The sequence below is a fragment of the Zeugodacus cucurbitae genome, chromosome 2, assembly GCF_028554725.1.
Source record: "Zeugodacus cucurbitae isolate PBARC_wt_2022May chromosome 2, idZeuCucr1.2, whole genome shotgun sequence".
Lineage (NCBI taxonomy): Eukaryota > Metazoa > Arthropoda > Insecta > Diptera > Tephritidae > Zeugodacus > Zeugodacus cucurbitae.
Genome location: NC_071667.1, coordinates 43,644,031 through 43,661,442, shown reverse-complemented (window position 1 = coordinate 43,661,442; position 17,412 = coordinate 43,644,031). Strand labels below are relative to the sequence as shown.

The window sequence follows — 17,412 nt, the reverse complement described above, 5'->3', positions numbered from 1 at the left end:
TAATTATTTAAATAACCCGTAACCCTCATATGTATATCCGAAGTGTGAAAACCTCAGACAAGTAAACTTTTGCGAAAATTATACCTAATCGGTTCATGAATTCGACTTAGAAGGAATACCAATATTTCAAGAAGTTTAGTATTAGTACTTACTTATATTACTCTAAGAAAATTTAAATTTAATGAAATATGACAACTAGTTTATTTAAGTTCCATTAATATTTTAATAATAATTTTTGCGTGACTTCGAGAATAGTTAAGATTTACGATTCAATCCAATTTAAATGGTTATATATTGTTAAATTTTAAATAAAACATAAATTGTTGTCGATTTTGTACTGTTTTTAAATTTAGAAAAATACTTTCAAACTTCATGTCTTTATTGCTACAAAAATATTGTTTGTTCTGTGAATAATTGGAGCAACTTTACTTTACTGGCGTAGACACAGCATTCTTGAAGGCGCTATTTCGAGTGAAAATTTCAAGTTGAAGGTGTTGAATAATACGGTCTTTTCGTGGTGGGAAAACCATAACATACTATTGGGTTATCGAAAGGGTTACACCTTGATGGGTTACTCAAAAATATTGTACGTCCAATGCATTATGATAAACAAGTGTTACAACTTTACGCCTTTATTAAAAAAATATAAGTTTTTTATGAAATCCACATCTACATTACATTTGAGTTACTGTGTACTCATACTTAAACAAATTGTGTTACACTCAACCCACACCAGATTAGTCAAGACAACTTTTCTTGTCTGATACGACAACATCCAATAGGTTGGAGCAAAATATTATTTATGTTTTTGTGTTTTATTAGTCAAAGACGTTTTTGACTAATTCGGTGCAAATTGAACCTTAATATTTTCATCAAAACGGTCCAGTATAGTAGCCAAAACGCAATTAACCTTATTTTCATGACGCCACCACCAAAAGCAATTCTCTCGCGCATTTCTACCCACTAAATATAAAGAAACATAAGCATCACCTGTATTCAACATCTTGAATTTTTTTCCACTCTAAATTAATAATTCAATGACTAACGACGAAGGTGCCTGATTTATGTGCTCGTGAAAGAACTTCTTACCCCACTACATATAAAGGACATCAGCAACACTTACTACTTCACAGTTTGAGTAACTATCTGTTTTGAGGTCAATTGCTCGACAGCATCGCATACTCCTGGCATAAATAAACATTTATACGGGCCACTTACTCGTGCCACGGCAATACCCCGCCGCAAATGTGTATCCTCTTTGGGCGCAAAAACAACAATTTTCCATTTTAATATATACAAATATACCCCACTTTCATTCCATTCCTCCCACTTACTTGAACTAACATCTTGCCTTGTCATTCTTACTGCCACGTCTTTGCAGATACCATCACGTGAATCTTGGAACGGTGAACTTATCGGCTACACCGTTAACTGCAGCGAGGAAAAACAGAACATCAACTACATTAGCGTTGTCAATAATTCACTCAAGTCGGTGATTGTAAGTGGTTGGGCCACCACAAAGGCAACCATTCGCGGCTTGCGCAAATACACCAGGTACGCGGTGACTGTGCGTGCACTCAACAGCTTCGGTTCGGGACCCTGGAGTGCGGCCATTTTCGGAACGACAGCCGAGGGTGGTGAGTAGTTTTATAGGTGTTGGATATTATTTTTAACAGTGTTGTTTTTGTTATTGTTTTGTTTCGCTGGCACTTACATAAAAGTGCTGTTTATATAAGCACTTTATGTCGGTAGTTTGTAGTTGTATATTGATAAATGTCGGAGAAAGTGCGCTTCTTCTTCTTCGTCCCTGTAAGGTAAATTAAGTGTAGGAGAACTAGCTACAGCTGCAAATAGAAACCAATTGGACACAAATATTCCCGACTTTTTCACATTAGTTTACTTGAATCCAAAAAATATTTCCTTATTAGACATGTTTCTTAACCTGATTCAATTTAGATGAATTTCAGCTCGCGGTAAGACTTAATTAACATTTAATTTTTTCGAGAGTTATTTCAAACTTGGATTTTATTTACTGGATTTATATATAATACACCTTTATATTTTTCCGTAAATATATTTGTATATTTTACCTTAGTTATTCTTCCGTAAATAATTTATACCAATTCCTCGTTCGATTAGCTACTCTCTATACATAATAATGTTCTCACATAAACCAAATGCGCCCACGCTTCGCTAGTTCAGGTTTTCCAACTTGGTATTGTTTATTTATATGCTATCGTCGGGTGTGTTGACACAGTACGAAGAGAGCGGCATCTAAAGTAGCTTCTTAATGTTGTATATGTATCAAGTAAAGCGGTCTTGGCGGCACTACTGTGGTAAACACGTATAAAATGAAGGTAAAATCCCATATTGGATATTTTGAGTCTAACCAGTGGAACACCGGCATACACCGTAAGCCCGACTACTTTACAGCATTGCTCACCCATTTGTATTACCGTATACTTTGGTCATCCAGAAATTATTAGTGAACTATATAATTTTAACTGAAATTAGTGATAAGCGATATTTTACTACCGGTGATTTCACATCGATATCACTAATCACTAACTCAAACTGCAGTGCAGATATTCAATTACTATCATTGTGTACTTGTGTTCTAAACCATTTTACATTTGGTTTCTCTTTACAGTGCCTGAAGCTCCGCCACAGCATGTCAACTGCACCGCATTGTCGTCACAAAGTCTGAAGATATCCTGGCTCGAACCGCCATTGCAATTTCATGGTGGCGTAATCCAAGGCTATAAAATTTTATATCGGCCAATTGTGAATCAAAGTGAGTTCGAACACTACAAATACTTAAATTTTACCCCCTCACATTGTCATATGCCCCAGACAGTTTATATGGTATATAAAATATACATTAGGGTGGTCCTTATTTTCCAAAGTATTCCGATTCTTGGTCGCACCCCCTAGAAATATGCGAATAGCCCAAAAACTAGTATATACAAAGTTTTGGGTCAATCAAAAAAGGTTTAGAGGGTGCGCAAGGAGCTTGAAATCCTGAAAAAAATAAGAATTTTTGCCATTTTTATGTCTCAGACTTCCATATTTCAAAGCCACACTATCTGGTTTCCATACCGTAATAAGATCTGCATTTTATTACCTTTCCAAAATTACCACAATCTTAAAAATCGGTCGATTGATGATAGAGTTACAGAAATACAAATATGAAAGTAAATTTAATGTGGTGCATTCGCAAGAGTCGCATGCTCGTGATATACCGTTATAACGGTTCTAATGTTATTCTTATTATCTTATTACGGTATGGAAAACCAGTAAGGGATAGTGTGACTTTGAAATATGGAAGTCTGAGACATAAAAATGGCAAAAATTCTTATTTTTTTCAGGATTTCAAGCTCCTTGCGCAACCTCTAAACCTTTTTTGATTGACCCAAAATTTGTATATACTAGTTTTTGGGCTATTCGCATATTTCTAGGGGGTGCGATCGAGAATCCAGAAACTTTTTTTATCCTCCATACAACTAAGGGCCACCCTAACATACATATACATAAGTAGGATAACAGTGCATCGCCAGCGCCCTTGAATGGCTTCGCTGACCGTTATCAATATACAGTTTTTTTGCACAAGCAAAGATTCTGTGTATAAGTTTATGATTAGATGTTCGAAAATATTATGCGAGGGCACGAATAACCCTAAACATATGCAAATTCAATACGGCGCTCAGTGTTGCAATTAAATCTTTGACATCGATTGGGTTTTTTTTTGTTTTCATCGATTTTTGTTTTAATTTTCTAGATATTGTATTTGTAATGAGTCAGCACTGCAATATGCATTTCAAGACTCATTATTGTTATTCTTTATGGAAATTGGTCTATTTTAATTTTGTGCAAATATGCACATGTGCACATTATACCTAAATTAATTAACTAATTTGATACAGTTGTGAAAGGAACAAACCCGCATTAAGCTTCGAAAGCAATTTTCCAAGACTATTTGTGCTTTGCTCTCTTTTTCGTTTTTCAATAGAGCATAATAGAAATAAAAATAAAAATATTTATTTTTACTCGTTAAGTGGAAATTTTAGAAATTAGTGAAATACAAATAGAAAGAATAAAAATAACTATAATATTTACTATGAAAAGGCGAAAGCGGTTTAACACACCCACCCTTTATTATTCCTAAAATGTTTGAAATATATTATCGAGCATTATTGAGTATGTGAATCGATTATTTGTCATGTATTCAACCTTAGAAAGCTGTCATCATATATATATTTAAATCAGATGCTGTTGAGCACTTTCAAATTACAATTCATACAATAATATAATGTGAACTTGTTTATGTTTTAACGCTCACTTGTTCATTTTTTTTAATTTTTACAGTTGACTTCCCCGCAAAACTGGAGGTGAAGCGCACTTCCAATCTGGAGACTTATTTACACACCCTTCATAAGGCGACTAATTATTCCCTGCGTGTGTTGGCTTATACAGCGACTGGTGACGGTGTGTCCAGTCAACCGTTATATTGCCAAACAGAGGACGATGTGCCCGACGCTCCAGCATCTATAAAAGCGGCCGCATTAACGGCTGATTCGATACTTATTTCGTGGTTGCCGCCAAAAAATCGCAACGGAATAATTTCGCATTACACGGTTTATTCTCGCGAGGCTGGGCGGAAAGGACAAGCGAAATGTGAGTATAAAATCTAAAACCAGGAACTAAGTTCAAAAAGTACTTTTATATGCCAAGTCTGATGGGAACGTTATCATTACTACCCCAAGTAAAGTTATACAGTAGAAAGTCGTTTATCCGGCCCTCAGTTATACGGATTCGCGATTATCCGGACTACCAACCGCGACCAATTTATATGTACCAGAGATCTGCATTGAGTACTAATGAAATTAGTGCACTAACTAATGAGCCAAACAAATTAGTGCAAATGAGTACTAATACTAATACAACAAGTAAGGAAGGGCTAAGTTCGGATATAACCGAACATTTTATACTCTCGCAATTTATTTATTTAACTTTATTTATATTATATAATACACAATTTGACCCACATATTCGTCATATATATTGTATAAAGTCCATTGAAAGTTGGAAACCATAATATTAGACTAGAAGCACCGAGGTCCTCGTGTTCGATATATGGGGCCTTAAAAACCTATGGTCCGATTTCGGCGATTTTTAAAATGGGGCTGCCACAGTATTAACATAGTATTTGTGCAAAGTTCTGCACCGATATCTTCACTAGTACTTACTTTATATATTGTAAAGTAAACGATTCAGATTGTCTTCAAAGTTCTGGTATGTAGGAAGGAGGCGTGGTTGTGACCCGATTTGGCCTATTTTCACAACATATCATTGAGATGGAAGGAAACTATTACAAACCAGTTACAGTTTCATTGAAATCGGTCGAGTAGTTCCTGAGATATGGTTTTTGACCCATAAGTGGGCGACGCCACGCCCATTTTCCATTTTGTAAAAAAATCTGAGTGCAGCTTCTATCTGCCATTTCTTATGTGAAATTTAGTGTTTCTGCCGTTTTTCGTTAGTGAGTTAACCCACTTTTAGTAATTTTCAACCTAACTTTTGTATGGGAGGTGGGCGTGGTTATTATCCGATTTCTGTAATTTTTGGACTGTATAAGGAAATGGCTAAAAAAACGACTGCAGAAAGTTTGGCTTATATAGCTTTATTGGTTTGCGAGTTATATACAAAAAACCTATTTGGGGGCGGGGTCACGCCCACTTTTCCAAAAAAAACTACATCCAAATGTGCCCCTCCCTAATGGGATCCTATGTTCCAAATTTCATTTTCATAACTTGATTTATGGCTTAGATATGACACTGTATAGGTTTTCGGATTCCTCCATTTTGTGGGCGTGGCAGTGGACCGATTTTGCCCATTTTCGAAAGCAACCTCCTCAGGGTGCCAAGGAACATGTGTTCCAAGTTTCATTAAAATATCTTAATTTTTACTCAAGTTATCGCTTGCACGGACAGACGGACAGACGGACAGACGGACAGACGGACGGACGGACAGACGGACGGACAGACATCTGGATTTCAAATCCACTCGTCATCCTGATCATTTATGTATATATAACCCCATATCTAGCTCTTATATTTCTTGGTGACACAAACTACCGTTAGGTGAACAAAACTATTATACTCTGTGCAACAGGTTGCGAGAGTATAAAAATGACTAAGACTCATTTCCAATGTATTTCTAAACTTATATGTGCCGTCAATTTATGACTCAAATGAGTGGATAGTAACAATTTGATTTTACTCATTTGTTCATTGGTCACTATGAAAATAAACTTGAATGAGTTTGGTACACTGATCAGCTCGAGTGGAATTGTGACTTCGTGTCTTATCATTTCTTATTAAACATTGATTTTCGTTGATATCTATTTGTTTTTCTTCATACATTCGATTATCCGAATGCCTATCGACAATAATAAGTCCGGTTAATCGAGTTTCTACTTCCATGTCAGAGTGACCGTTATATCAACAAGCTGATCAATAATTTACAAACTCTATTAGCATTCTTCTATTGAACTAATTATATAAATTATAGTCATTAATTATACGATTTAATATCACGACATAATTGAATAATGACTTTTTTCTTATTTACTATAAACTCATTGAAAATACCTACATATTCTTCTTACTCTTTACCTTACTCTACCGCTACTACTGCTACTGGATCTTTGGCCACTTTCGTCACCCCTGGTCACCATTGAACAGCTCATATGGTGCGCGTCGATGAAAATGGTTATCCGGTGACGTATGAAGCGCGCGGCCTTGCAGAAAACCAAATGTACGAATTCTGGGTTTCGGCCTCAACATCCGTTGGAGAGGGAGAACCGACATCTGTGGTTGCGCAAGCCACAAATACGCGTGGTAAGTGAGTCAAAGTGCATGTGTGTGTGTGGCAGGTTGTGTGGTCCATACGACCACCAAGCGTCTGATTGATGGCTCCGTAAGTAAGCACCCATAATAACAACAACAATAATCGATCGGACAGAATATTTAAATTTAAATTGACAGTAGGTTTAAAATATGATCACTCTGTTCATTGAGAAACAAAAATATTTGCTTTCAGAGGAAGTCGTGATTATCGACAATTTATTTAAAATTTACCAATGAATGAGCTATTTTTTTGTCCTGCAGGGTTGTGATATTTGTTTCTATTTAGTTAAATTAAATGCCAAGTATGCGAAATCAAGATGGCTTTAAATTTTCGCACCTACCCAACACATAATTACATTCCGATGGTATTTACACATGTTTCATACATCACAAACGCGGAAGAACGGCTATGTAGTAGGATTTCAGTTGAAGAGGGAAGCGAGGCGCAGATATTCACCAAGCGGCAAACCTTGGAAAAAGACGTTAAAAGAGGATCGACACACATCACCTCTTTGATGATTTTAAACGCTGATGATATTGATATCATTGGCCATAACCACAATAACACCGTTAGTTCTGTTATCTCCAGGCTAGATAAGGAAGCAAGAGAATGGATCTGGTAGAAATATCGCTTGCCATCAAACAAACAGTCGGCGCATTCGTGATTTAGTTCTCACGTATATATTGCTAGTCATAACTTTGAACTCGTAGATAATTTCGTATACCTTGAAACCATCCAATATCCACTAAACCAATAAAAATGTCAACTTCGAAATCCAACGCAGGATCACTATTGTCAAAAGGTGCTACTCTGGACTGAGTAGGCAATTGAAAAGAAAAGTAATCTCTCGACGAACCAAAACGAAACTCTACAAGTCGCTCATTATTTCCGTCCTGATGTATGGTGCAGAAGAATGGACGATGTCAGCATCCGATGAGACGATGGAAGAGTTATGGTCAGTTGAACATTGCCAATATACGATGACATTGACATAGTTCAGCGAATATAAAGACAGCAGGTGTATTGGCTAGGTCATGTTATCCGCATGGGTGAAATTAGAGGAATAGGAAGAAGTTGATCCATGATTAAGATTGAGATACTTGGTTTATCATAAATCCAGAACCCAACTTACAACAAATGATGTCGGTTATAAGTTTCATTGACATTGAATCTGGCACGAGCACTTGACAGCAGCACAACTCCTAATAAAACTCTAGATATTTCCATGAACTCATTTGTAGTGGTCTGTTTAATTAAAGGACTCGTCACCAATGAAAAAACATTTTCATAAGTCCGCGTTTTCATTTTCCTTTGATCAAATTACTATTCAACATGGCTGTTAAAATAAATTAAGAGTCTTTAGTACGAGTATGAGCGCAATGAGTTTGTTTATGTATATTATAATAAAATAAATATTTTACGTGGTGACAAGCTTTATGATTATAAACAAGCGAAGCTAAATTATGCCAATCGGGATTTCAAAGCATTCTTTTATCCTTCAGCTCCTGCTCGGATTGCTTCTTTTGGTCAACTAGTACGGAAAGCCGTTGGAACCGCCCTAATTTTGGAGTGTTTAGCTGTGGGGAATCCAACTCCGCGTGCGAGATGGTTGACCAGAGACCGACCTGTCACATTCAGCCCTTTCTATGAGGTGACTAACGAAGGGAATTTAAAAATACACCGTAAGTATGATCATAATAATTGAATTTAATTAAAACCAGAGAGACAAATTGAACATTAATTGAACGAAAATCAAAACGAAAGCATATGTAAGGAAAAAATTATTCCTTTGCACCGCCACCTAAAATTAGTTTTTGCCGATACTTACCAATACCACACACAATAGTTATCTACACTTTATCCAAAATTGTTTGAGTACTTGTACAACGATGCAATATACAAGGGCCGCGTATTTATGTCTATTTAATGGACCTGCTCGAATTTTTTACAACTTATCGCTTCTAAGTATAGATGTTCTAAAATATGCAAATGCGATAGCCACTCAGTTGGATAGCTTAAAATCCGATATCCATCGAGCGCTCCTCAAATTAATTTATTATTCGGACAATGCGCTTACTTCCGCCTGTTTACGCTGCCTGGCCACTTCGGCGGCCAAGCGACACTCTTATGCATATTTTTGGTTAGTCAAGCAGACACGGACACTCACTCAACTGCGCAATGCCGGGTCGAATTCCAATTATCTGTAAAATAAAAATTGCAATTTTCCATGCAGCTGCACATATTTGCAACCTTTTCTATTTTAATTTATTTTTCGTTGCATGCCACAACCGCAACGCACCAACAAACAAATGACGTCTCATATTGGTCATTTTGACAATCACATACACACACATGTTCACTGCATGTATGGAATGGCCGATGGCAACCGGCATCGACACTGGAAAGCAGGCGTGGAGGGCAGCCTGTCCGGAAATTACACTTGTACGGCGAATAATCTGTTCGGAAGCGATGAGATTCAATATCAAGTGATTGCCATGCGACCACCCGCCGCCCCACAAATCATTGTGCAATATGCGTCAGCTGATAGCATACGTGTCAGCTGGGATCCGCCGGACGACGGTGGTGCCCCATTGCAGGGCTACACCATTTCGTATCGCATCACAGGCGAAACATGGGCGCAGACCGAGCTGATGCCGGAGAACAACGCTTATACGATAACGGGCTTGAAGTGCGGCAATCAGTATATCATCAAGATGTCGGCGCATAACATTGTCGGCGACGGCGTGTCCAGTGAGGAAATTAATGTCTGGACCAAGGGCAAAGGTAAGCTCATTCAAAGAGATTGTGTTTATGATCGCATGAGGGTGAGGAGGTTCCCAGATACTGGAAAATATGACCGCAAATTTACTTGGCTTGGCATTTGTATGTACATAGGTATAGTTATGTATGTACATATGTATATGGAAGATTTTAAAATTTTATATGACCTCTTAACTCTTAACGTTTTGAAACACCAGCAGAATTGGGTTGAAGTGCTATAGAGTAAATGTAGATTTCAAGAATATTTTCATATGATATTTATAACGATTACACTCACACTACATTTATTAAATGTTTTATTGCATGCAGCCTCACAGGCACCGAACGGTAATGAATTGATCGCTACTAACGCGTCCTGTGTGAATTTGAAGCTATCAACATGGAACAATGGTGGCTGTCCCATATATCACTTCTCCATTGAGCACCGACCGCTGGGTAAGTAATTTACTAAAATTATGTCTAGTTGTTGTTATGTAAGACATATATATACATACATACATAAAATATAGAATGTAGCAGAAACTGGAAATTGTGAATTCACTGTCAAGACTTAAAATCGTATAAGGGATTGAAGAAATATCAGAAAATCTACGCTTGACTTGAGAACACTATACTATGTACGTCAGTTTTCTATATTTCGTTTCCAGTACGAAGTAAGACCTTCGATTATTTCCTAGTAGCGGACTCATAAAAAGTTTTACGGCGTCTAATCGCAGCTCTCAAGTTTCTAAATCACGTTGGCAAATAGCTGATGCATCTATTTTCATTTGAGGCTTAACTGTTCAAAAAATAACAATTCCAAGAAAAAGTTTTGTGCTTATTTAAATTACATAGTGCGTTCAAAATATAACGAGAATTGTAAAATTTAAAATTTCACTGATTTGGAGTGTTCAACTACTATTTTTGGTATTTGATTTTTATATTTTTTATTATGTTGATATATGTACAAAAACAATACTTTAACGATTCTCCACCCTCCATATTCCATATTCGCCAGACATGGCTTGGTATGTCTTTTCCCTATTGAAGAGATTATTAAATGGCCATTGTTTCACAAGCATGAGTGCATAATATCGAATAGGGTATAGTTTAAAGTCGACAACATTAATGTAGACTAATGAATACTTTTTTTTTTTTTCAAAAAAAAAAGAAAATACAGTTATTTTTTGAACATTTTCAAAGGAAAAACGTCCCCTTTACTGCTACAAGCTGTTATTCTCTGAGCATCCATTAATGTTCCCATTTTTGTTTACAAATTCGAGGCTTTTATTTTTGAACATGTTCGCTGAGATAAATAAGTGCTTCATCAGCGATATGATATACTCAAACAGCTCCGAGAAAATATTTTTTTAGGCTTTTTGTCGAGATTTCCAGTGGGGAAGAGCAGGCACGTCCAAAAACATACGAAAAACAGCCTTCCTGCCTATGTAGTAAAGTAAGCATTGCAAATGTCAATCTCGCTAGAAAGATTTGGCTAGTAAAGATGAATATCACAGGCATTGTCAACGCAAAATCATTGCCAAGGATTTCCTCGTGTGAAAGGTTACTCATTATCCTCTAATAGACATGTTTTATTACTTCATCGTGCCCACCGATTGCACAGATCCATACAATTACGCTGTGTTGACAGTTAGCTACTCAAATTCACGAATGTTCTCTGATAATCGAATCATGCGAGTGCTACATGAAGGACGATGTAATGCGGTTTGTTTGCTGGGTACTTATTGCAACTACCATATATGCATCAACGCATTTATATTTATTTCTGTATGCCTTTGTATATGAATGAGTTCGCATTGATTGCAGAGTTCGCCACACGATTGCGGTTTACACGTGAACTGCTTTGTGCGCAAAATTTTGTAATTGAATATTTTTGTCACCAGCTTCTGATATTCGACGCTAACTGAGTACAACAAAAATAAACACTAACAATAGCATACATATTTTCATACAAAATAAAGCTATACATATATGCCACATTGCAACAACTGCGTGCGATGCGTTGGGTGCGTTGAATGACCGAACCGCTACGGGGCATTTCGGACATCGCAGTTGCGGTTGCGGTTTTAGAGTTTATTGAACAGCTATTTTCTATTTAAAATCGCACACTCTCCATACAAAATTCGATTTGCCATAAACAGGTGTGTATCAATTTGTAAACCTATTGATGCATATCTATGTGTATGTGTAGGCAATGCGACAGGTTTTAATTGCAACATTGCAGGCGTGTAGATAAATCTGAACTTACGCAGCTTACATTCATTCACCTACTGTGCGTGTGTACTTGTCGTCCGCATATTCAATGTGCATGAAAGCGAATTTTTAAATGAGCATTAATAAAACGGATACTTCATTGCATGTTTCGCAGATTCCAATTAATGCCTTAAAGCGATTATAAAAAGCAACTAACAAATAATTAAAAAAAAAATTGTAATTTTGGATACATTAAAAATACAAATTTAAGTAAAACTCAACTTCGTGAAGAAACCTTATACTTATATACAATAGTATGTAGGTTTTGAAAATTATTTTCCTTGACATAGATTCGTACAAACTAAGTGATATTATTGGAATTGCGACGTACTATGACACAAGCATATAATGCAGCTCTATATAAAATCACGTTGCTCCATATTCTTTCTATGGGTTATAACTTTTGTAATAACCGAAGTGCAAGCATTAGGACAAGAAAGCATTAAACTACTCCACTATCACCCCCAAAAGGGCTAAGTTCAGTTGTAACGACTAATTTTATGCTCTCGCAATATATTTATTTTATGTTATAAAGATATCACACAATATATGAATCCAATAGTTGACATTATCTATAATAACGAAAATCCTTATATATAGTAAATGCAAAAATTCCTGGACCGATTTCAAAAATTTTGTCCACAAATCTACATTATATCCCACTATATACGCTAACTTAATATTGTTAAAATATCTCACACACAAGCATGTCTTTCAAACGTTTCAATGTCCAATTCGAGAAAATCCTTTACTTTTTTATGGTGCCCAGGAACACCTGATTATTTCATTAAGATATCTCAATTTGTTCAAAGATGTTCAATTTGTGTCAAGTTTGTACAAAGGGACATCCGGAATTCAACTCTACTGGTCACCCTGATCACTTTAAACCACTTTAAACAAAGTTTATACTACCGTTCTTTTTATGAATATGCCCATTATTTCAATAAATTTCATGGGAAATGAAGAAAATCTAATTTAAATTGACAAAGGTTACGAAACAAAAAGTTGTAATCTGCGAAATATGACTATAACTCATTACCAATATCTTAGGCTATGTCGTAATTATTAACTTTCATATCGATATTTGTGACATAATGTTTAATATCAGTGAATGAAGCAGCTCTTATTATGGATGTGCACTTTCTTTTTCCCGGAAAAAGACTTCCGTAATTCAATAATATAGCAAAAATGTTTTAACTGATTTATATAGTTTTAATCATGAATCATTACTATGAGTAAATGCTTTTGGTTCACCCTATGATAGATTTAATAGATATGATAGATATATTTAATTTTGCCTCCGTACAGGCCGTTGCAAATGTTGGCTTTTAATGTTCTAATTAGATTTTGGTTTTTCATTACATATTGACATATTGATATTAGTCATAGGAGCAAATGCGAAACTCATAAATTGCAATATTAGATATTAGCAAAATTGATGTCAGTCAATAAATGGCAGTCATGTTTCACCCATGTAAGTCAATCAGCCTCATTATTAAGTTGTCGATATGGTGGAATAGTTGCAGTGCCTGCATTCAATTTTGCTAGTTATTAACCACTTCATGACCGTCATTTTGTTTTCAGCCTCTTGATATCGACAAGATATTCCCAAGTTCCCATTTCAGTCCAAAATATACCAATTTCATACTAGTTCAAAAGGGTACAATTACAATACTAAAGCAAAATCACTTCTTCGTGGATTAAATATATTAAACTATGAGTCAGTAAATGTTTTCGTATATCGCAAATTGTCGTAGGTTTTCCAATTTAAGTCTAACGGTCCAGACCGAAAATAAAGATAATATGTAAACATCAAATGGAGTATACAGTAATAAATTGACGTATGATGGCTATAAACCTTATGTTTTCCTGATTAACTCGACTTCATTCTCTAAGCTCTGGATTTTAACTAGTAGGAGTCCTTACTAGTTTGCTGATTCACTGCATGTATGTTGCAGTTAGAATATGTTAATGCGAGAGCATTGCATTTAGACCTTTGGCAGCAAATGTATTTAGAAATTGCACTGCATTACTACTAATACTAATACTTACACAGTTAGCACTTTCCATATATGCATACATACGTACTTATTTGCAAGTACATTGGTATGTATTTACATTCTGCGGTGCTTTTGGCGCACTGCATTATCCTCAATTCTATGCAACGCGGCACCGATGCATTTGTAGGCATGTATGTATGTATTATATGCACTGTGCAACCTTAGCGTCAACCCTAGCGCTTTGTGTTGCGCCGCAAGCAATCAGCATTTCCATTTAAAATTTGTACACAGGGGACATCCGTTGGACGGTCGTCACATCCGACATCTCGAATGCCGAAGAGAATCGTGAAAATTTAATATTTTGCGATTTCCTGCCAGCCAAGTGGTATCAACTGCGCGTTTCGGCCACAAATGATGCTGGCAAAACCACTGAACACTATCATTTCGCCACCACGAACTTGGATGGAGTGACAATACCACCGCCGCAGGTTTTCCCATCGGAAAATGATTTGATGAACAATCTGATAAATGCAACAAATCCCACCAACGGTGATTGGTTTTCAACATTAATCGTCATCGTCATCATCACTGTGGCCATCATTACCATGTAAGTACCAGAAATTAAAAGTAAAAAAACAAAAAATTTATGTAACGGAACAGTGCAATAAATGTGAAGATGCGACGTGCATGGCAGGATGAAGGGTGTGGCTACAAGTTCACATTGCGAATGTAGTATTGCCGCCGACAGCGGTTCACTGCTGGATTGGAGGCACATCGCGGTTTAGCGCGAGCTTTTGTTCAACTTTCAGCGATAATTTACATGATTTTACATTTTGCAGTGGGCGTGGGACATTTGAAAATTATGTGAAACAAAGTGCGACAAAAAACCAACCGCTGTCATTATCAATTAGTAGACGTTTTAAAAAGGATATTGCGAGTACTTCAGTGACATTCATGGTGAATCATTGACGTCAGTAAAGGCACACTGAATGTCTTTATTTGCTTTCTAGCTAGAAGCATTTACATAAGTGTGAGTTAATCCACAAGTACTATAATAATACATGCCAGAATTTGAAGAAGTTTTAGTTGAAAATAAATAGATACCAGACAGATTAGCCTTTCTGTACTCTGGATCTTAATGGTACAAAATTTAGATGAGTTAGTAGACGTCAATTGAATGTGACGCATTAAACGGGGAAGCCTGTAGACGCAGAACAGACCACAACCGGTTCTACTTTACCGGAATTGACCCGGATTTAATCCGGTCAAGAGCTGTTATTCCGACAACCTAACCTTGTTTGGATCATAAGTTTTAAATGAAATGTCGAACAGCCCAGTACGAAGTTTTATATGGCAATTATAGCATTTCAAATCGCTTTTTGAGCGCTTTCTCTATCATTGATTTAATTTAATTAAAAGTTAAAGATTATAACTAATTTTAATTTTTCGTTAGGTTCTTCTATAAGAAGCCTTTTATATTGCGTTTTATAGTCAAATTAGGTGAAGTTCATCATATTTGTGATATTTGAAGTATTAACTAAATTTATAAAATATCAATAATAACTGTCCATCTTCATTTAACCTTTTGCGTAAAAGGAAAAAGGGACATAAGAAGTCAATGTTATGCTTACTTCCGCTATCAGACACATTTGTAATCAACGAAGATTGCGTGTTAATAGACGAAAAGTTTTTCTAAGCTGACACACAGTGAGCAAAACAATTTAATTGGCACAACGGCGGAATCACGTTTTTCATTTGCACTTTATTGCACTCGAGACACATACTCGACATTGTTCTGCACATTTCTTTTCTTTCGCTTTACGTACCTGATTCTTTTATTCCTTACTGCTCTCCAACTATGTTTTCCGTTTCACACGCTGCTTTTGCCATTCTGCTTCGTCATAGCGCTTTAACAATTAAGCATCGTCGCACTCTGTGTGGGCCGATGGCCGAGGGCTACGAGTCTCGTACGCTGCCCGGTGATTACAAAGAAGACCACGACAATCGACGCAATCAGCAGGTGTACAGCGCTTCTCCGGTGAAAACGGTAGATAAAGGAAATGAATCAGGTGAGTGAAGTAGCGAGATTCCGGAAAGTTGATTTGGCGGTTAATGTGTATGATGAACAGCAACAAAGCATATCTTTTCCGAGTAGTAAGCGAATGGTAGTAATTAAATAATTTCTTCATTTGCTGAATGTTCTTCCTTTTTGTGGGTGTTTCAATGTAGAAATGTATGAGATCTCACCTTATGCTACGTTCAGCGTGAATGGTGGACGTACGGGCGCTGGTGCAGGGTCCTCTTCGAAAACGCCTCCTCGCGGTGGTGTTTCCGCCTCTCCAATGGATTACACCATGCAATTTAAGACCTTCGGACATCCAGAGGGCGATAATCTCAATGCCACGGCTTATCCGCTCTTACCGGCCAGCTCCGGATTCGGGCATGTCAAGTCGAAGTCCAGTTGGCACAAACAGCGCTACTTCAATACGGATGGTAGGTTACAGTGTTTTATATCCATTTAAAGATGTGTATTTGTTTACCTATTTGCCAATGAAAACTATGTATTCACAATTGCTCCCTCTTGTGTATTATCCACTTTGTGCAACTTTTCTATTCAGATGAATCTACTCTCAGCAAATCGATGACCATGGTGGCTGGGTCTCAATTGGGACATTCCAAGAAGAGCGGTCGAGGTAGCAAGAGCACCAGCAGCAGCAGTGGTGGGGGCGGTGGTAGCGGTAGTGGAGTTGTAGGCGGATCTGGCGGTGGAATGGCTGGCGCACACTGTGAATCGGAGTCAGATACGAGCATTAGTCCCAGTACGGAGTTCTCCAATATGCCAACCTATAGAGTTCCTTGTAAGTCGACGCGCAGCAGCGATGGGCGCGTAGCTGTAGGTGCGTATGGGCGTGGCGCGCATGCTAGTAAGCCTGTCGCTCGCTATTTATACACTTTTACAGATATGTTTCGACCAGACTCGAGCACGGAATCCAACAATGAGCAGGGCTCGCCGGTGGAACGACGTATAAGTGGACGGCGGCAATTGGGCGAGATGGCGGGTGGCGCAGGAATTGCAGGAGGCGGAGGTGGGACTGGAGAGAGCGACAAACGTGGGCATCGTAGTAGGAAACAACAACAACAACTACAATTACAGCAGCAACAACAACAGGCAAAAGAACATCAAACGCTGGAGCGGAGAGTATGCCCTGGAAGTAACAACAGGTAGTTCAGGTACCTAAACCCCAAACTCCACCAAAGAAAATTGATTTGAATTGATTGCTAATTAGACAGGGTAATTTAATACGCCGCATTCTCCTAAATTTCGATTATATTAAGGTATTACGTTTTGAGGAAGAAATTCAAAATTTTACTCAATAACTTTTATAATACAAATAAATTAAATAGTTTGACTAATAAAATTCCAAAATCGTTATATGCAAGGAATACACTATATACAAGTACATTAACA

The 17,412-nt window shown here is 37.1% G+C and overlaps 1 protein-coding gene across 4 annotated transcripts in view; it reads left to right on the top strand.

The window, feature by feature from the left end:
* Positions 1-17,412, top strand: part of LOC105218613 (cell adhesion molecule Dscam2) — a 122,959-nt gene that overhangs the window by 103,012 nt on the left and 2,535 nt on the right. The window contains exons 21-32 of one of the 4 annotated variants that reach the window (XM_054233163.1): positions 1,382-1,637; positions 2,651-2,794; positions 4,366-4,674; positions 6,744-6,899; positions 8,412-8,591; positions 9,319-9,693; positions 10,000-10,125; positions 14,235-14,550; positions 15,849-16,012; positions 16,173-16,436; positions 16,562-16,840; positions 16,904-17,165. In XM_054233163.1, coding sequence (XP_054089138.1) covers positions 1,382-1,637; positions 2,651-2,794; positions 4,366-4,674; positions 6,744-6,899; positions 8,412-8,591; positions 9,319-9,693; positions 10,000-10,125; positions 14,235-14,550; positions 15,849-16,012; positions 16,173-16,436; positions 16,562-16,840; positions 16,904-17,165 — 2,831 coding nt within the window. Of the gene's footprint in view, positions 1-1,381; positions 1,638-2,650; positions 2,795-4,365; positions 4,675-6,743; positions 6,900-8,411; positions 8,592-9,318; positions 9,694-9,999; positions 10,126-14,234; positions 14,551-15,848; positions 16,013-16,172; positions 16,437-16,561; positions 17,175-17,412 lie in introns of all 4 variants that reach the window. The other 3 variants (XM_054233167.1, XM_054233161.1, XM_054233165.1) reach the window with 3 other exon arrangements.